The 21577-nt window shown below is 44.8% G+C and overlaps 1 protein-coding gene across 5 annotated transcripts in view; it reads left to right on the top strand.

The window, feature by feature from the left end:
• Positions 1-20585, top strand: part of Eif2b3 (eukaryotic translation initiation factor 2B subunit gamma) — an 86868-nt gene extending 66283 nt beyond the window's left edge. For all 5 annotated transcript variants that reach the window (XM_052717560.1, XM_052717562.1, XM_052717559.1 and 2 more), the window contains 3 exons: positions 1785-1933; positions 15815-15918; positions 20223-20585. In XM_052717560.1, the coding sequence (XP_052573520.1) occupies positions 1785-1933; positions 15815-15918; positions 20223-20275 (306 nt within the window). In that variant the 3' untranslated portion in view covers positions 20276-20585. The remainder of the gene's footprint in view (positions 1-1784; positions 1934-15814; positions 15919-20222) is intronic.
• The last annotated feature ends 992 nt before the right edge of the window (positions 20586-21577 follow it).

Raw genomic sequence — 21577 nt, 5'->3', positions numbered from 1 at the left:
CTATAATCTCAGCACTGGAGCAGCTTAGGCGAGAAGATCACAAGTTCAAAGCCTACTGAGTCATAGAACATGCAGTGCTAGCCAGGGAAAGGGTAAGACCCTGTCTCTGGCTGGCTTGGAACCTGCTAGGTAGTGAAAAAGGGCTGGTGCTATAGTGAAGTGCTAGAGCACTTGCTCAGCATATATGAATCTCTGGATCCAATCTCCAGTATTGCACAAATAGGAAGAGTTCCTGAAGCCAGATGTAGTGGCACACACCTGTAACCTCTGCATTCAGGAGGCTGAAGCAAGAAGAACATGAGTTCTAAGCCAGCCTAAAGTAAATAGCAAGTTGGATATAATTTCAGGGTTTCATAGTAAGAATTTGTCTCCAAAAGCAATAAAAAGGATAAAGAGAGCCAGGTGGTAGTGGAGAACACCTTTAATCCAGCACTCAGGAGGCAGAGGCAGGCAGATCTCTGAGTTCAAGGCCAGCCTGGTCTATAGAGTGTGTTCTGGGACAACCAGGGCTACACCGAGAAACTGTCTTGAAAAACAAAAAAAAAAAAAGAGGGATAGGGGAGCTAGGCATGGTACCACATGCCTTAATCCTAGCCTGGTCTACATAGCATGTTCCAAGCCAGCAAGGGCTACATAGTGAAATCTTTCCTCACCCCCACCCCCCAAAAGAGGGAGGAAGAGAAGGAAGAAACTTCCTGGGGCCCAATATGGCATTAAATACCTATAATCCAAGCAGTGGAAGTCTGAGACAGGAGGATTGCAAGTTCCAAGCCAGCCTGGGCTACATCATAAGACCTGTCTCAGAATAAAAGGAGGACCAAGACTTCCAGATCAAGTGCTGACCCTATAAACAAGAGTCTAGATGGTGTTAGGCTTAGAACAGTAGCTTTCAGTCTGTTCCTCTTTTTAATTTCCAATTTGAGTACTTTATTCAAAAGAATGAATCTATCATGATAGTGTACATGTATAAACTTGTTTTTATTTATTTATTTTTGTTTTTATTTTTGTTTTTTTGAGCCAGGGTCTCACTATGTAGATCAAGCTGGCCTCTACCTCCCAAGTGCTGGGAGTGCACCACTGTGTCACTGTGCCTGGCTTAATTTGTAATTCAATACTGGGGAGACAATAGAGGCAGGGGATAAGAAATTGGAGGCTTCTTGGCAGTGGTGGTGCACTCCTTTAATGCCAGCACTTGGGAGGCAGAGGCAGGCGGATCTCTGTGAGTTCAAGGCCAGCCTGGTCTACAGAGTGAGTTCCAGGACATGCTCTAAAGCTACACAGAAAAACCCTGTCTTAAAAAAAAAACAAAAAACAGGGGCTGGAGAGATAACTCAGAGGTTAGGAGCATTGGCTGCTCTTCCAGAGAATCTGGGTTCAATTCCCAGCACCCACATTGCAGCTCACAGCTGTTTGTAACTCCAGTTCCAGGAGATCTGACACTCTCACACAGACATAGGGGTAGGCAAAACACCAGTGCACATAAAAAATAAAAACAAAAAGAAGTCAGAGGCCAACCTGAGCTGAGTATACAAATATGTGAGTGCACACATATGTCTGATTTGTTGGTTTTGTTTTGTTTTTCTTGGAAGAAGAGGGCCCATGCTTCAGTGTTAGTTGGAGCTGGTGTTGGAAAAGCTGTTTGACCTTTGGGTCTTGAGAAATACTACTAATCATCCCCCTGAGTTGTTTCTATGGAAAAATCCCATTAGATACCAACTCAAAAAGATGAAGGGTGATTTGTAGTTGGTTGAGATGAATGGACAAGGTTTCTATTTGCCTTGCAGGTTGGAGTTGACAGCCTCATCGGGCCAGATACACAAGTTGGAAATAAGTCATCTATTAAGCGCTCAGTCATTGGCTCATCCTGTATCATACAAGATAGAGTGACTGTTACCAATTGCCTTCTCATGAACTCTGTCATCGTGGAAGAAGGGTATGTCTCCCATTGCGCCTGCATGAGGCAAGGCTTCTGGTACCCCGGGAGCTTTGGTGGACTCACCCAACCCAGTTAAGGAAGGAAGGAAGAAGCTTAGCACCTTTGAAATCTGGTTTTGCTTCCATGACGTGAACTCTTTTTTTTTTTTTTTTTTTAAGATTTTTAAAGATTTATTTATTTATTATGTATACAGCATGTATGACCAGAAGAGGGAGCCAGATCTCATTAGGTGGTTGTGAGCCACCATGTGGTTGCTGGGAATTGAACTCAGGACCTCTGGAAGAGCAGTCAGTGCTCTTAACCTCTGAGCCATCTCTCCAGCCCGACGTGAACTCTTAAAACATCACTAGCACCCTCCCTCACATGGAGCAGTGTGCGCCTATGAAAAGCTGCTTCTCTTCTTTGGGGTCCTGTTTTATGAAGATGACCACAGTAGTGAGCCCTGTGCAGGGCTACAGTGACATTGTCCCAGTGCCTAAGTGTCACTTTCCCGTACCTTAATACCCCAAAGCTTCCTGGAGGCCGTGGCATAAGAGGAGTGGACATAAAAGCCATACATAAAAAGCAAGCCTCTCCCAGCCTGGGCTACCAAGTGAGTTCCAGGAAAGGCGCAAAGCTACACAGAGAAACCCTGTCTCGAAAAACCAAAAAAAAAAAAAAAAAAAAAAAGCAAGCCTCTCTACAAACTGTGCCTTTAACCCAGGCTGGCCTAGAACTTGCTATGTAGCCCAGTCTGGTCTTCTCCCCATAAGCATCCTGCTTCAGCCCCTGAATGCTGTGCTGGTAGGCATGCAGTACCATCCCCAGCTGAGAAATAATTTGTACTCTTAGACATGACCACCCTTTTGACATTGTGACACAACATTGTCATCTACAAAGTTCACACTCAAAAACTACACCACTGGGGCTTGGGAGATGGCTCAGTAACTATGCAAGTGTGAGGATCTGAGTCTGATTCCTCAACACCTACATAAAAGCCAGCTATGGCCACATGTGCCTTTAACACCAGCATTGGGAAGGGAAGACAGATGGATCCTGGGAACGCTATAGCCAGCCTGCCTAGCTGAAACAGCACTTCGGGTTCAGTGAAAGACCTAGTTTAAAGGGAATAAGGCTGAGCATGAAAGGACAGTACTGTCCCCATAATCTTTAACATTTCCACTGTGTTTAAAGTCCAAAGCTGGGGTCCGAAGGGATGACCCTGTGGTTAAGAGCACTTATTGCCCTTCCAGAGGACCCAAGTTTGGTTCTCAGCATCCACATCTAGCAGTTCACAACTGCCCATAACTCCAACATCAGAGGATCTAATGCCCTTCTCTGATCTCTGCAGGCACCTACATACATGTGTGCATGCTTACACAGACATCCATATGTATAAAAAATAAAAACCTAAAAGTAAGCCGGGCGGTGGTGGCGCACGGCTTTAATCCCAGCACTCGGGAGGCAGAGCCAGGCGGATCTCTGTGAGTTCGAGGCCAGCCTGGGCTACCAAGTGAGTTCCAGGAAAAGGCGCAAAGCTACACAGAGAAACCCTGTCTCGAAAAACCAAAAAAAAAAAAAAAACCTAAAAGTAAAAGTCCAAAATCTGGGACTAGGGATATAGATGATTGAGTGCTTGTCTAGCATATATGCACAAGGCCCCTGGTTTAATCCTAGCACCACACAAATTGGGTGTGAAGCAGAAAGATCAGGAATTCAAAGTCATCTTCAGCTATGTAGGGACTCAGGGCCAGCCTGGAATGCATGAGACTCTGCCTCAAAACAACAAGAGATAAACCTTTCGCTGAAACTGTATTTAAAGCAAATGAAAGTGTGGTTCCTCACCAATGTAGTAACATACTCCTATAATCCTAGGACTTTGAGAGCCAGAGGCAAGATGATTTCAAATTTGAGGCTAGCCTGGGTTATATATGACAAGTTTAAGCCTTTAACCCCAGTACTCAGGAGGCAGAGGCAGGCAGATCTCTGAGTTTCAGGACAGCCAAGGCTATACAGAGAAACCCTGTCTTTAAAAAAAAAACAAAAATCTGCTTTGCTAGGTGAGCATTGGTGGCACATACCTTTGATCCCAGAAGAGGCAGAGGCAGGTGGATCTCTGGGAGTTTAGGACCAGCCTAGTGTAGTCATGAGTTCTAGGCCAGCCAGGAGTCCGCACTGAGACTCTGTCCCTTATGCTTTTTTTTTTTTTTTTAGACAGGGTTTCTCCGTGTAGTCCTGGTCCTCCTGGAACTCACTCTGTAGATCAGGCTGGCCTGGAACTCACAGAGATTCGCCTGCATCTGTCCCCTGAGTCATGGGATGAAAGGTGTATGCCACCACCATAGGTTGCAAAAGCAAATTTAAAAAAAAAATTTTTTAAATCTCTGGACTGGCTCATCATAGTAGCAAATTCTCAGCATTCAAAAAGTGGAGACAGGAAGATCCATAGTTAGAAACCAGCCTGACTACACTGTGTCCAAAGAGTGAGATGGGGGGCGGGGAGCACAGCGATCCATTGGGCTGAACATGTGGGGTGGGGAGCTTGTTGAGTATTTGTTTATCTTGAATTGGGGCCAGCTGGCCTCGAATCGTAGGTTTAACTTTCCTTCGGTTGCCCAAATAGTCCTGTACCGCCACACCTAACTCTTAACAAAACCCTGGAGAAAACAGTTACTTTGACAGTTCAGACAGAGTGACTGATGGGTTTAGGAATGAACCTTAGTAAAGTGCTTGTCCTCGGAGCAGGAGGACATAAGTCTGATCCCCAGAGCCTAATGGCAGTTAAGAGCACTAGTTACTCTTCCAGAGGGCCCAGTTTGATCCTAGCATCCACATGACAGTAAGGCAGGCCGATCTCTGTGAGTCTGAGGCCAGCTGGTCTGCAAAGCAAGTTCCAGGCCAGCCAAGTTTACAAAGAGCCTGTCTCAAAAAAAAAAAAAAAAAAAGAATTGGAACAAGATGTTGCATGCCTGTAATCTCAGCACTTTGAAGGCTGAGGCAGGAGAATCATTAAGTTCAGAACTAGTCTAAGCTAAAAGGGAGATCATGTCTCAAAAAAAAATTAGGATTGGACCACACAGGACTCATGACCAGGAAGGCCATGAGAGATCACACAATTCTGCAAATTAGCATCTGATGATAAGATTAGATCTCTTTCGTCCCATACGAACTTTTCCCCATTACTTTGGGGTCACTTAGTTTTAATTACCTATGATAAACTAGAAAAGGGTAATTAAAATTCAGACACGAGTTTTGATTACCCTTCTGTTATTGTCTGGACTGAATCTCAGAGTGGTGCATGAGTTTATTTAGAAGGAACGTTCTCATACTCACGATGTGCTTATTTCTGCCAGCAGCTATGGGCTGCAAAGGTCTGGTGGACAGTGACTTGGCTGCCTGCCCAAGGTCCTCAGGGATTGAGACATGCTAATAGGACCACCTTGGGGAAGGTGTAGGCAAGACTGTTCTGAGAAAATTCCTGCTTATTCCTCTGTTTTCTGCCACTTTCTATGACAGCCGGTAGTCGGGAATCAAGTCTGGTGAGGGGCTGGGCAGATGGCACAGAGGGTAAAAGCTTGCTGTGCAAGCTTGAGGACCTGAGTTTAGATCCTCAGAACCCTGAGAATACGACATGATAGCCCATGTTTGTCTGTAACCCCAGTGCTCCTTCAGCAAGATTCAAAGCAGAGACAAAAATCCTCAGAGACTCATAAGCCAGCTAGCCTGGCATCGCAAAGAACCACAGGAGACCCTGTCTAAAAGAAGACAGATGGCAAGGCCTGACATCCATGCTGTCCACTGACCTCTACACAAACATGCCCACACTCATACACATAAATGTAACACAAATACATTGAAGGGAAAAAAGGTAGAGGGGACTGGATAAATGGCACACACACACACACACACACACACACACACACACACACACACACACACCAAACAAACAAAGTCTAGTCAAAACTTAATTGTCAGGGCCAGAGAGATGGCTCAGTGGTTAAGGACACTGGCTCTAGAGGTCCTGAGTTCAATTCCCAGCAGTCGTACGGTGGCTCACAACCATCTATAATAGGATCTGATGCCCTCTTTGGCATACAGGTGTACATGTAGATAGAGGCCTCATATATAAAATAACAAATCTCTAAAAAAAAACAAAAAAAAAGCCTTAATTGTCAAGGCTTTAGTTTGTTGTCTGTCTCTTTAGTTCCCCTCAACTACATCTGTATTGCCTCTTAATATGAGGTGGATGACATCAAAACAGTTTCTAATCCCGTCTTCAGTGTAAGCAAGCTGGAAGTCAGGATTTTACTGGGTTTTCTATGCTGTCTATGGTTAGCCAAGTTTAGCCCTCAAAGCCAAACAAGCTATTCCTGTTTCTCATTCTAATTATTCCCTTGAACATAGCCTTCACGATACACTCAGCTGACTGGCCTGCACACTGGATCCTTGTTTTTCTATCCTTGACCCCCATTCCACCTGCTTTTTTTGTGGTGATAGGGATTGAACCCAGGGCCTTACACGTGCTAGGCCAAGGGTTCTGCCACACAGCAGTATCCTTTCTTGTTTGTTTTGGAGCCTAGTCTGATGTAGCACAGGCTGAACTTGAACTTAATGTATAGCAGAAGATGACTTTGAACTCCTAATCATTCCACTTCTACCTCCCAAATTCTAGCATTACGAATATGTCCCATCATGCCCTACTTCTGCTTCCCAAATTCTAGCATTACGAGAGTATGTACCGTCATGCCCCAGTTCTTATTGTTTTGTTTTGGGTTATTTGTTTTGGTTTGGGGTGTGTGTGTGTGTGTGTGTGTGTGTTTACACTTGAATATAGGTATCCACCCAATTATATTCCCTGAAGCTGGAGTTACAGACTGTTGTGAGCCTCTTGGTGTGGTTCTGGGAATCAAACTGCAGTTCTCTAAAAGAGCAACATATGTACTTAGTTGCTGAGCCATCTCTAAACTGGTTTTTTGTTGTTGTTTAATGCTGTCCATAGCAAAAGTCCAGTAGAATGTCTGATTCCTCTGGGGCTGGAGTTACAGGTGGTTTTGAACCATCCAGTTTTGATGTTAGAAACCTAACTCAAGGGCTGGAGAGATGGCTCAGAGGTTAAGAGCACTGACTGCTCTTCCAGAGGTCCTCAGTTCAATTCCCAACAACCACATGGTGGCTCACAACCATCTGTAATGAGATCTGGTGCCCTCTTCTGGCCTGCAGGCACACATGCAGACAGAACTTTGTATGCATAATAAATAAATAAATCTTTTAAAAAAAAAAAAAGAAAGAAAGTTTAAAAAAAAAAAAAGAAACCTAACTCAAGTCCTCTGCAATAGTATGAGTTCTTAACCTCTGAGTCATCTCTCTAGCCCCTTATCTTCTCTTTTTACTTTTATTTAATTTTTTTTTCAAGACAGTGTTTCTCTGTGTACCCCTGGCTGTCCTGGAACTTGCCCTGTAGACCAGGCTGGCCTCAAATAGGAGATCCATCCACCTCTGCCTCCCGAGTGCTGGGATCAAAGGTGTGTGCTGCCACTGAACTTTACTTTTTATTTTACTTTTTTTTTTTTTTTTTTGAGACAGGGTTTCTCTGTGTAGCTTTGTACCTTTTCCTGGAACTCACTCTGTAGCCCAGGCTTGCCTCAAACTCACAAAGATCCACCTATCTCTGCCTCCCAAGTGCTGGGATTAAAGGCATGTGCCACCACCGCCCGGCTACTTTTTATTTTAAAATAGAGTCTGGCTAAGTTGCCCGAGCTGCCTTGACTGGCTCTGTAGCCCAGGGAGGCCTTAAATTTGATCTTTTAAAGAATTCTTCCTGCTTGAGCCTCCCAAGTAGCTGGGATTATAGGCCTGTACTACCAGGCCCAGCTTCCAGTCCCCCTATTCAGGACATTCTTAACTCTTTATATTACATTATTGGTTTGGTTATAGACAAGGTCTCCCTATATAGCCCAAGCTGACCTACAACTAATTCTATAGCTAAAGATAAACTCCTGACCCTTTTGCCTTCACCTCCCAAGTGCTAGGATTACAGTCATAAAATGCCATGCTCAGTTGAAAATGAACCTTGTTAAAATTAAGTGCATGATGCACAACCTGCCTGTTTCTATAATACCTCGGAAGCCTATGCTAATTTGACAAACAGCCCCTCTTGGCTCTTTCAAAACCACAGCAGTGCTGGGCATGAAGCTCAGTGGTGCAATACTTCCCCAGTGTATGCAAAAGCCTGCGTTCAGTCTCTAGCATCAGAAGTGAAAGAAGACCAGAAAGCCACCTTTCAAAAAGGAAGAAAGTGGAACACACCTTTAATCCTAGCACTTGGGAGACTGAGTTTGAGAACGCCTGGTCTACAGAGTGAGTTTCAAGACAGTATATAATGAAATGCTGTCTCAAGAAAAGAACCCTAGGCCGGGCGGTGGTGGCGCACGCCTTTAATCCCAGCACTCGGGAGGCAGAGGCAGGCGAATCTCTGTGAGTTCGAGGCCAGCCTGGTCTCCAAAGCGAGTTCCAGGAAAGGCGCAAAGCTACACAGAGAAACCCCGTCTCGAAAAACCAAAAAAAAAAAAAAAAAAAAGAACCCTAAATAGGCAAGAAAAAAAAATGTTTAAGGCCTATCTGAGATCCATGAATTTCTGTCTCCAAAAGAAAGAAAAGAAAATACTTGCTTTTTTTTTTTCTTTTTGTATGAGATTACAGGTATGTACCACCATACCTGATTTATGTGATGCCAGGAATCAAATCCAAAACATTGTACCAACTAACATCCCCTGCCCCATATCCAGGTTCCATGTCAGGCAGCTCACAACCACCTGTAACTCCACCTGCAGGGAATATGACACCCTCTTCTGGCCTCCTTAGCTACCTTCTCACTTGTGGGGCACATGCACACACACACACACACACACACACACACACACACACACAAATAAAAATAAGATGCATCTTTTAAAAAGCTGGTCACGGCAGTACACACTGAAAATTCTAGTCTGGGAAGATGGAGACAGGAAGGATCCCTAGGGCTTGCTGACTGGTTGGTTAGTTTAGCAAAGTTGGTAAGCTCCAGGTTCAAATAGAGATCCTGTCTCAAAAAATAAGATAAGGGCTGGTAAGATGGCTCAGCATGTGGAAGTGCTTGCTGCCAAGCCTGGCAACCTGAGTTTGATCCCTAGAAATGGCATGGTAAAAGCAGACCTACCTCTGACCTACACACCCACCATGGTACACACTAAATAGATAAATGTATAATAATAAAGTAGGGAGTAACTGAAGACACCTGAAGTCAACCACTGGTCTCCAAAAGTGCACAAAAGAGTGCTCACCTGTACACTCTTTCACACACACACATACACACACACACAGATGTATAAACATTGTGTATGCACACATGTACATACAAGAGTGTGTTTGTATGTGTATTCTTTTCCTCCCTAGAATAAACTAAAGGAAGTCTTGTGTATGTGTGTGTTGGTACTGTGAATTGAATTCAGAACTCTCTGAATTCTCAAGTTAGGCAAGCATTCTACTACTTTACTATTCTCTGGTCCTAGCCAGGATTGGTGGCACACACCAGTAAGCCCAGCGCTTGGGACCTCAAGACAAGGTTACCCTTGACTACATAGCAAATTTGAGGCCAACCTGTGCTACATGAGTCCTGGGTCTCCAAACACATACACACGCACACACACATACCCTATTTCCCAGCACTGAAGAAAGACTTAAAACCAGGAAAGGATGGAGAATTTAGAGGTACCTTTGTGTCACCAGTCAGGGCTTCTTCCTTCTGTGGTATGACACGATATGGTACAGAGTGGTGTACCTGGCCAAAGAAGCATAATCCTTTCCCAGGGTCTGCCTTTTTGTTTAAAATGTGAGCCCACCAAGAATAATTAAGGACCAAGTCTCCATTAATCTTAGCCGTCATTGAGTGGCTTCTCAGAGAGCATTGAAGAGAGAATTAACACAGCACAGTCCCTAGTGCCAGCTGAGAGCTAATATTAGGAGGCAGAAACTGGTTCTGGTGCTGGGCCCAGTTCTTTTCTTTTACCTTTTAGGTGCTCAGGCAGGAAAAATACAGTCTTGCTGAGAATTGGCAACCTAAGAAAGGTGGACATAGTCCTCCTACCTCTCCATCCCCTCTATCATGAGCAAATAAATACATATACTCCTAGTAAAATCCCTGATCTTTGGGCTGAAGGTGTATTTCAGTAGTAGAGATGAGTTGGAACATTCACGGGCTGCTTGTGGTAGTTCATGTCTATAATCCCAGCATTCTGGAGGCAGAGGAAGAGGACTGCCTCAAGTGTAAAGCCAGCCTGGGCTACACGGTGAGTCCAAGGCCAGCCTGAACTACAGTATGAGACCCTGTCTCAAAAAATAAGAAACTGCCAGGTAAGGTGGTACACACCTTAAGTCCCAGCACTTAGGAGGCAGAAGCAGGTGGATCTCTATGAGTTTGAGGCCAGAAAAAAAAAGAAAAGAAAAAGGAAAAGAATTATTAGATATATTAATACACCATACATAAAATATATAATGGGTACTAGGATGGAGCCCACTGGGTCACATCCCAGCCCTTGGTGGTTTGAGGTTTTGATTTTTTTGGTGGGTTTTTGTTTTAGTTTTTAGTTTTGTTTTGAGATAGGGCTTTACTGTGTAGTCCTAGCTGGCCTTGAACTTGCAGAAATCTGTTTACCTCTGTCTCCCCAGTACTGGGATAAAAGGCAGTTTGTGGTATCTGCAATGAAAGTGAAGAACAGTTGAGACAAACGGTCAGAAAAAAGCTTCCTACCCTTTGTTCATAGAGCCTGCGGCTTCCCATTGGTCAGCCTCCTTTTTCCAGTCATAATACAGGCTCTACACGGAAAACCAATGCATCTCACAAGTTACACATAGACTAGATAAGACTGTCGATAAAGCAGGCTCCTGAAGACCCTGCTTAGAACTGCTAAAGAAAAGGAAAAGCAGGCTGTGGAGCATTGTGGAAATCTGACCTCAGTCATTCCAGCCACTTCCTTCCGGTGATGCTTCCCACCCACATCCAGATTCCAGTATAGCCAGTCAGTAGTCTTTAATTATGGCCTTGTCAATGAAAGAAACGGCTCTCACTCAAAGGAATAAAGCTGTGGTTTATTTTGGAGCCAAATATGAGAGGCCATGGCCCTGGAACATAGATTTCGGTCTCCCCAAGTAAACATATTCCAATGAGGTTGCAATTCTGAACTTTCTATAGTAACAGAACAAAGAAAGGCATAAATCAGAACGCGTTTCCAATGTGTCAGTGGCTACACTGGGTAGATGGGTTACAGCAAGACCAGGAGAACTCTGCACTGGCTTTAGATGCTGCCTTAGCCCTTTGCTGGAAACTCAGGTTTGTTAAGTTAATGCATTCCAAAGGTTTTTATCTGTTAGTCACAGGATGTTAGGTTCAACACAGTGGTGGGCAAGAACTAAAGATAGCCCAAAATAACTTGTAATTAGGCTCCAGACCTGCAACATTCCAACCTCTCCACATCACTGAGGTTCTAATCAGTCAACCCCACAGCTATGTCCAGGAATCCTCATCCGCAGCTTCTTGTGTTCCACTGACTGTTTCTTGTCTGCCCACTGGCTCTTGCCTGCCCACTAACTATTGTCTGCCCACCACTTGCCTAGCTCCAGAGCATGCTTTTAGGATCTTAACCACTGATAGGAAAAATACATTGCTGCTACCTTCAGACATTAGACTTTGCTTTGGCTAAGTGGAAACTTGTTTTGTCTCTGGAACCCGTGTATATAAGGCATTCTGCACTTTCCATATTACCTACCCTCTGTAGGGAATTTCCCAAAGGATATGGAGCTATGGTAACTGCTGACTGTAATGCTTTGCAATTTGGACAAGTTGCAAAGTTCTGGATTGTACCTTGTAGAACACCCACTGAATGTATTCTGAGACTGCCAAAAAGCAAACTAATACTTGTCCCATTCATACCACCCACAGAGATGCTCAGCCTAGAATAGGCTTTAGCCTTCCCTAGGAATGGAGATAGCATAGATAGCCTGTTTCCTGTTTGACTCTGGGCTGCCATCTGAGCAGTAAAGCTCTGCATGCTGAGAGAGCACCTTGTGCTTTGGGTGCCCAGTTATGCTCAGCTGATTGTCTGTAGACAGTTCTGGATTTTGGTTCCAGGTCAAAATTCTAACACCTTCTATGAATGAGCTGCATCGCTAGACTTCTGAGCTGTACCAAGGACTGGCTATTGTGTAGCAGAATCCTGCCCAACATCCTGCCTATGGCATCAGCACTTCTTCATGGGTGTGGGCCATTCTCATTGAAAGTTCAACATCATATGAATAGTGCTGTTTAAATCATGTTGATACCTCCAGGCAATGGTGGCACACACCTTTAATCCCAGCACTCCGGAAACAGAGGCCAGATGATCTCTGTAAGTTTGAGGCCAACCTGGTCTACAAAGCAAGTTCCAGAACAGCCAAGGCTGTTACAAAGAGAAACCCTATCTCATAAAAAAAGAAAAGAATATGAGTTCTAGTATCAGGCAGAACTGGATTTGAATATGTTGTTTAGCAGTTACATGGTTTAGAATAAATGGTTTAAATTCCCTAAATCTGTTATTTCATCTATAAAATTTGGATGCTATTTTTATATCAGATAAAAATGGTATTCAGAAAATCACCTAGAAATGTTTTCTCTAATTAAATACATAAGGTTCTCATCCTAGACCTACTTAAAAAAAAAACTGATGGAGGCTAAGACAAAAGATGTTCTTGTTTTCTGTGTTGCCCATAATTTTGTTTTGTTTTTCAAGACAGAATTTCTCTGTGTAACACCCTTGGCTGTCCTGGAACTTGCTCTGTAGACCAGACTGACCTCAAACTCACAGAAATCCTCCTGTCTCTGCCTCTGGAGTGCTGGGATTAAAGGCATGTGCCACCACCATCCAGCAAAATATTTTCTTTATTATTGTGTGTGCTGTATGAATAGTGGGGATGGGGTTGGGGCGGAGGCATATGTATCATGACTTAGAGAAGTTAGAGGACAGCCTTCTGGAGCCAGCTCTCTCCTTTCACCTTTAAGTGGGTTCCGGGCATTGAACCCCCGTCCTCAGGTTTGCACAGCAAGGGCCTTTCCTCCCTGAACCATCTCGCTGGCCCTGCCCAGGGCAGAGTTGTGAAGACTCGTTGCTATAATATATGGTGTGTTTAGCGTAGTACCTGGCATATATCTGTAATGAGTGTTGGCGATAGTTTTCAAAAGGACCTTTTTCTGCCAGGTGTGGTGGGCACACCTTTAATACCAGCACTTAGTGGATCTCTGAGTTTGGGCCCACCTGGTCTACATAGTGAGTTCCAGGACAGCCAGGGCTATGTTGAGAGACCCTGTCTCAGATTTTTTTTTTAAATGTAAAGACCTTTTCCAGCTGGTGAGATGTCTCAGCAGGTAAAAACTCTTGCTGTGCAAGCCTGAGGGGCTGAGTTCAATCCCTGGACCCACAGTGAAAAACAAGAACCAACTCTCAAAACTTGCCATGGCACTATACATATACACATCACATGATAATAACAATTTCTTAAAGACTGTTCTCGCCCTCACAGTCTTCAGGAGACAGAGAGGTGGTTCTAAATTCAGTCAAACAGCAAGAGCTGCTGCTGCTTTTGAGAGTGTGTTTAGGGCCTACAGCATCCTTCTAGTGGAGTGGAGTAAAGGGCAACATCATTTGAACAAAGCAGTCTTTCTGAAATAGAACTTTTTGTTTGTTTGATTTGGGGGGAGGGTGGCAGTACTAAAGACTGAGCCCAGGGATTTCCATATGCTGAGCAAGTGCTCTATAAGTAATACTGCCCAAACTACCCCCCTTTTCTTTATTTTGATACAGAGTCCCACTGAGTTGTACAGACAGTGCTTGATCTCACTCTATACTGAAGAAGACCCTGAACTTGTAGTCTTCCTGGTTTAGCCTCCTGAGTAGCTGGGATAACAGGCCCAAGCCACTGTCCTTGGCTTGAGATAAGATGGTTTTTAAAATATCCATTTTTGTGCTAGGGATGTATTTCAGTGGCAGAGTGCTTGTCTACCATGTATGAGGCCCTGGGTTCAATTCCCAACACTGCCAACACACGCCTGTATATGAGAGAGAGAGAGAGCGAGACCAAGACAGCTCAGTAGGTAAGAGTTTCTGTTGTCAAGCCTGGTGACCTCGGTCCCTAGGACCTGCATGGCAGGAAAAAAAAAAAAAAACTGACTCAGCCTTTAATCCCAGCACTCAGGAGGCACAGCCAGGCGGATCTCTGTGAGTTCGAGGCCAGCCTGGTCTACAGAGCCAGATCTAGGACAGGCACCAAAACTACACAGAGAAACCCTGTCTCGAAAAAAGGAAAAAAAAAAAACCTGACTCCCTCAAGTTGTCCTCTTACCCCCATATAGCCCCTCCCAAACAAAATTTAAAAAATAAGAGTGCAGCTTGCCAGTGGTGGTGCATACCTTTAATCCCAGCACTTGGAAAAACAAAACAAAACAAATAATTAAAATGTATACACACACATCTTTCCCCTCCCATCTCTGAATGAATAATATTTTGTTTAACTAGAGTCTGTGGTAAGAGCTGTAGGAGACGATTTTTTCCATAGTTGATCATCTCCCTCCACCCCCAGGGTTTCTCTGTGTAGCCTTGGTTGCCCTGGAACTCTCTCTGTGGACCAGACTGGCCTTGAACTCACAGAGAGCCTCCTGCCTCTGTCTCCCGAGTGCTGGCATTAAAGGTATATGCCACTATGCCCAACCAGAAAAATCCTTAATTTCTGGGCCCCAATGACATTTGTCATGTGATCCTAGATAAGAAGACTTCATGGGTGAATCTACAGACCAGCCTCAGATTCCACCCCTCCACCAAGGAGAATTTGAGTGAAAATTATACCCCAAGATCCTGGGTACCTTGAGAATTAAAGTCAAGCTAGGAGCCTGGCATAGTAGCACACCACTTTAATCCCAGTACTTGATAAGCAGAGGCAGGTAGATCTCTGTGAGTTAGAAGCCAGCCTGGTCTGCATAGTGAGTTCCAGGACAGCCAGAGCTGCATAGTGAGACCCTGTCTCAAAACAAAACTTTTCGTATGTGTATGTGTGTCAAGATAGGTATGACAGCATACGCCTATAATCCCAGGATTTGGGTGTCTGGGGCAGAAAAATCATTAGTTCCAGGCCAACCTGAAATGCATAGCAAGACCTTGTCTCAAAATAAAAAGAACTTGGGCCTCAAGGTGGCTAGTGATTAAAGGCACATTCCACAAAACCTAACCAAAGTTTGATACCCAGAACACACATTGCAGAAAGAGAAAACCAGCTCTCAAAAGCTAGCCTCTGACCTCTATACACACTGTGACACATGTGTGCCCCCCCATTACATCTACCCACACATAAATAATAAATAATAAATTTTAGAAAGTAAAAAGAACTTGATTGCTGGGGTGTTTACATATACCCATAATCCCAGCACTTAGTAGGTAGAGGCAGGAGGATCAAGAGTTCAGTGTCATTCTTGGCTACATAGTGAGTTCAAGGCCAGCCTGGACTATGTGAGACACCGTCTCAAAAGGGGGTGCACATAGTTCAGTTGTAAAGGGTTTGTCCAACATGTACAAAGCCCTAGATTCAGTCCCCATCTTAAAAAGGAAGGAAGAAGATGGGGGAAAGTCAAATAAGGACTTGGAAAAGGGTAATTATGAATGTGGCCCACTCTGAAATTCTCTAATGCCATTCTGTGATCCAGTAATAACTTGAGACATGTAGTCACCCATAGGACTGACCAGCAGTTCTCAGCCAAGGGAAGAGCCTGAGCTTCCGGGCAGCGGTTGGTGATGAAGCCCTAGGTACTCTAATGTGACTACTGTGTTGGCTCCTGTGTTACAGAAGCAGCATCCAGGGCAGCGTCATCTGCAATAATGCGGTGATTGAGAAGGGCGCGGACATCAAGGACTGTTTGATTGGAAGTGGTCAGAGGATCGAAGCCAAAGGTAAACAACACCCCAAGTTAAGAGTCATGGAAGCCGTTTCTCACGTTAGCACAGAGGATGCTTAGTGGGCAAGATGTAAGAAATAGGTTCATATTTATACTTCAGATGAAAACATAAACTTACAGTCACCTTTGGAGAGTAGCTGATGTATTATCAAATTTTTAGAAATTTATTATGGAAAAGGAAGAACTGCCAAGGGCAGGAGGAACTCCAAGGGAGGAGACCTGACCCAGTTTGTAAGGAAGATGGTCTGCTAGAGTTCTGTCCTGGCAAAGGAGTAGCGGGGTATAACCATTCTCAACTGCTTAGAACTGTGGCTGTGAGCTGTGCTGTCAGCTCAGCTGTCTGTACAACCTGGAGAAAGACTGGTGGAAATCATAACATCTGGCCACTGTTACTCCCCTGTGCATGTCTAGGCACCTTGGTAGTGATTGTAGTTCACAAGACTCACAGCTAACTGAGACTGTTGGTGGCTTGTTCTCCTAGCAGCCTACATAGCAGCTTCTAGTACTATGAAAGCTAGCCAGCAGGGAGAAAGGTTCCTGGTCAGTAGCGACTTGATTTTTCCATGTCCTGTGACCAAAATTTGTGGTGTTTTCAGCCACAGGGTCTTACCATCAAGGTCTGGTGAGCAGCCAAGAGCAATAGCAAATAGCCTGTTTGAAAAGAGATTGACACATGCCTTCAATTCTATCACTCAGGCAGCAGGAGCAGGCAGATCTCTGTGAGTTTGAGGTCAGCCTGAGCCAAATAGTGAATGCTAAGCCACCCAGGGCTACATAGTGAAACCCTGTTTCCAAAGATAAAATAAAATAGAAGCCAGAGAAATGGCTCTACAACTTAATCCTTGTCTTCTCCCTCTCTCTCTCTCTCTCTCTCCCTCTCTCTCTCTCTCTCTCTCTCTCTCTCTCTCTCTCTCTCTCTTTGAGACAGGGTTTCTCTAAGTAGCCCTGGCCATCCTGGAACTTGCTCTGTAGACCGGGCTAGCCTTGAACTCATAAGTCCGCCTGCCTCTGCCCCTACCTGGAGTGCTAGAATTAAAGTCCTACACTACCACTGCCTGGCAACACTTGCCATTTTTGCTGAGGACCTATATTCAGTGCCAAGCACCCACATGGCAGCTCACAACTGCCCATAACTCTAGTTCCAGGAGATCTGATGCCTCTTCTGAATTCTGTGGTTACCAGGCACACATGTAGTGAACATACATACATTCAGGCATACACTCATATATTGGTGAAATTATTAAGGCAACTCCACGTAGTTAAAAGGGAGGTTTATTTTGTGGCATAACTTACAAGTGAAGGGATAGGTAACAGGGTCTGGGAAAGGTGTAGCGCAGTTCGGCGGTGTTCTCTGGAACACTCTGCTCGGTCTACCTTGAGTGTCCAGGGTCCAGGAACCAAGAGAGCCCGCGCATCCGGATCTCGGGTCTTCAGGGTCCTCTCTTGGCCCTGCCTTGTAGGCGTGACAGTTAGTGACAGTTGCCGAAGCCTCACTGGGGGTTGGAACTTCCAGGTCAAAGCTGGAATGGCTACCCACTACACTCATACCTCAGAAATTAATTTAATTTAATGAATAAAGTCTAGCCAAATGTGGTAGCGCACACACTTGGGAAGCGACTCCAGGGAGACTAGGAATGCAGAGCCGTTTTCCTCTACTAAGGTATTCTAGCTCAGCCTAAGCTTTGTGAGACACTGCCTCAAAATTAGACAATAAGGGATGGCTCTGCCGTTAAGAGCACTGGCTGCTCTTCCAGAGGTCCTGAGTTCAATTCCCAACAACCACATGGTGGCTCACAACCACCTGTAATGAGATCTGGTGCCCTCTTCTGGCCTGCAGGCATACATGCAGGCCAGAACACCGTGTGTATATAATAAATAAATAAATCTTAAAAAAAATAAAATAAAACAATAAATAAATTCCTAACTACCAATATAGCACTCGAAACCTGTTACTTAGAGGGGCTAGAGAGATGGCTTTAATGAATAAAGTACTCTGTGCAAGTATCAGAACCTGGGTTCAAATCCCCAGCACCCATATAAAATCCTGCACTGGGGACAGATGCTCACATTTGCTGGCTAGCCAGTCTAGCTCAGAGGGAAGCTGCAGGATCAGTGAGAGACAGTCTTGAAATATAAGGTGGGAGAGCCGGGCATGGGGCTCACTCCTTAACCCCAGCCCTTGGGAGACAGGTGGCCTGAGAAGCATAGTGAGACCCTGTCTCTAAAATAAACAACAATGATAATAAACATAAATAAAATAAACAACAGCACTAGGCCCCACACAGACTGTGCATCTGGCTTTGAGCTGCTCCCCTGGCCCAGGGGCCCTTGTTACATCTGACTCTTCACTCCAGCTAAGCACTCTCAGGCTTCTGACAAAGATCCTGGAAGCCAGGTTCAAGCTCCTGCTCAAGCAGTAGGTAGGCCACAGTCAACAGTGAAAACCAGAGAGACCGACTGCATGCTTCATCTGAGTTTCTTCTTACTGTCCGTGACAAGGTTTGAACCTCTTCTCTGTTGACCGTAGTGAAGAGTCACGAAGAGTCACGTAACCGTGAAAGCAGGCCTGGTAAAGTCAGGTCTTGACCTATGTTTGACATGCGTCAGGTCCTGGTTAGCAGGAGTCCTTCCTAATTTCAACAGGCAGTCTTTCATTTTTAACATGGTAATCCTTTCTATCACCTTGTTTTCCCTCAGTTATCATATTCCTGTATAGCCTGCCTTTTAGGATCTTTTTGTTTGTTTGTTTGTGTTCAGGTATGTGTGAGTAAAGGTGTGTGCCACAGATCACATGTGGAAGACAAAGGACAACTTTCAGGAGTTGTTATCTCCTACTGCCATGTTTCTGAGGCAGGGTCTCTTTTGTTTCTACCATACTGGGTACTCTGGGCTAGCTGGTCTGCAAGCTTCCAATTGATTAGCCTGTTTCTCCCTCCCATCTTGCTGTGGGAATGCTGAGATTACAGGCGAGAGCCACCACATCTGGCTTTTTACATGGGTTCCAGGGACCAAATTCAGGTCATCAGGCTTATGTGGGTCTTCAGCCTTGTCTAGCAAGTGCATTCTCTTGAGGTCTTGACCTGGTCCTGGCCCAGAACTTCCCTGTCCTCCATCTCATCATGTAAAGACTGCATCATCTCACAGCATCACAGGAAAAGGAGTGAACCCCATAGGGTAAGGTATTTTGAGAGAGACAATTCACATGTTGTTATAATTCATATTGTTTTGATTATGTTTTATTGTTAGTTGTTAGTCTCTGGATCTGATTTGTAAATTTTATTATAGGTATATATTTATAGAAAAACAGGCTGGAGAGTTGGCAACATTGGTTAATAACACTGGCTATCCTTCCAAAGGACTACGATTTGGTTCCCAGCATCCACATGGTAGTTCACAACTCTCTGTAACTCCAGTCCAGGGGATCTGATGCCTCTACTGACCTCTGTGGGCACCATGCATGCATGTGGTATACATACATATATACATGCAAGCAGGCAAAACATCCATACTCATAAAATAAGTAACAATTTTTAAAAGGTAGTATATGCCAGGCAGTGGTGGTGAGCACCTTTAATCCCAGCACTCAGGAAGCAGAGGTAGGTGGATCTCTGAGTTTGAGCCAGCCTGGTCTACAGAGTGAGTTCCAGGACAGCCAGGACTACACAGAGAAACTATCTCAAAAACAACAACAACAACAAAAGCATGTATATAGTGTTGCTTGGGGTAAATTCTAGTCCTCTTTCAATGGCGCTTTAACCACTCCATGATCTTGCTCTGTAAGTTTCCTCGAAGCCAGGTGTACAGAGTCAGTTCCATCCTTATGTAAGAAGGTGCTCTCCCAGGGGCTGGAAAAGTGGCTCAGCGGTTAAGGGCACTGACTGCTTTCCCAAATGACCTGGGTTCAAATCCCAGCACCCACATGGTAGCTAACAACTGTCTGTAACTCCAAGATCTGACACTCTCACACAGATTTACATGCAGGCAAAAACAATGCACATAAAATAAAAGTAAATAAATTTGAAAAAAAAATGGATTGGGGATTTAGCTCAGTGGTAGAGCACTTGCTAGGCAAGTGCAAGGCCCTGGGTTCGGTCCTCAGCTCTGGAAAAAAAAATTTTTTTTAAAAAAAAAAAAAGAAAGAAAAAAGAATAAGCTTTGGAAAAAAAAAAGAAGAAGAACATGCTCTCCCATAGGCCCTTTGGAAAGGAACATTGTCCTCTCTGGAAGCAGCTGGATTTGAAATGATATCTTTTGCTGCCAGTTCAATGAAAACCTTTTCTCTCTTTTTGTTTTCTGTAGCTAAACGAATGAACGAGGTGATTGTGGGAAATGACCAGCTCATGGAGATCTGAGTCCTGAACAAGACTGACCTCCTCCTTTTGGCCCCAAAACTACAGATGTTGGCTGGCCCACCTGTTTGACTCTGTATTTATTTTTCTTTTCTTTTTTTTTGTTTTTGTTTTTTTGGGTTTTTTTTGTTTTTTGAGACAGGGTTTCTCTGTGTCGTTTTAGTGCCTGACCTGGATCTCGCTCTGTAGACCAGGCTGGCCTCTAACTCACAGAGATCTGCCTGGCTCTGCCTCCTGAGTACTGGGGTTAAAGGCATGCGCCATCACCACCCGGCTTTGTATTTATTCAATAAAGAAGAATTTCCAGGCTGTAGGTGTAGCTCAGTGGTGAAGTGCTTGCCTCGCATGCACAAGGCCCTAGGTTCAAGCCCTCCAGTGAAAACAAAACAGAAAGACAGACTTCCAAAGGCAGGTTTGAAACAGTCCCAGGTTCCTGGCATCCGGGTTCCAGGTACAGTATAACAGTGTGTGTTTGTGGATTGCGTAGGAAGTCTTCTGAGAGCAACAGTGAAGCACACACCTTGGGCTAGGTTTTGTGTGTCAAGGGTCACAGACAGGAAGCAGCTGTCCAGTGGCCCCTCTAAAGATTATTTCTGACTGACCGACCAAGCCTGGTCTGTGAAGTATCTCTCTTCAGTCTGAGGCTGAGCATGGTAACACATATAACCTGTAACCCCAGCACTCAAGAGGTGGAGGCAGGAGATCAAGAGTTAAAAGCAATCCTCAGGTGACTTTTGAGGCCAGAACTAAAATAAGGCTAGCGGGCTGGAGAGATGGCTCAGTGGTTAAGAGCACTGGCTGCTCTTCCAGAGGTCCTGAGTTCAATTCCCAGCAACCACATGGTGGCTCACAACCATCTGTAATGAGATCTGGTGCCCTCTTCTGGCCTGCAAGGACACATGCAGGCAGAACACTGTATACATAATAAATAAACCTTTAAAATAAGGCTAGCAAGAAGGGTTAGCCAGTAAAGGCCTGTGGCTCTCAAGCCTGGTTAACCTGAAGTCAATCCCTGGAACCCACATAAAGGTGTACACACACACTCATGCACACGTGTGCGCGCGCGCACGCACACACGCACACACACACACACACACACATACACACACACACACACGCGCGCGCGCGCGCGCGTAAAATGTCTTTTGTTTCTTGTTTTTTTCTCAGACAGGGTTTCTCTGTGTAGCCCTGGCTGTCCTGGAACTCACTCTGTAGACCAGGCTGGCCTCAACTCACAGAGAGCCACCTGCCTCTGCCTCCCAAGTGCTGGGATTAAAGGCGTGCGCCACCACTCGGCCCAATAAA

Source organism: Peromyscus californicus, unplaced genomic scaffold, assembly GCF_007827085.1.
Source record: "Peromyscus californicus insignis strain IS unplaced genomic scaffold, ASM782708v3 Scaffold_5__1_contigs__length_169319896, whole genome shotgun sequence".
Lineage (NCBI taxonomy): Eukaryota > Metazoa > Chordata > Mammalia > Rodentia > Cricetidae > Peromyscus > Peromyscus californicus.
Note: the sequence above shows the minus strand (reverse complement) of the source record. Positions and strands in the feature narration are given on the sequence as shown.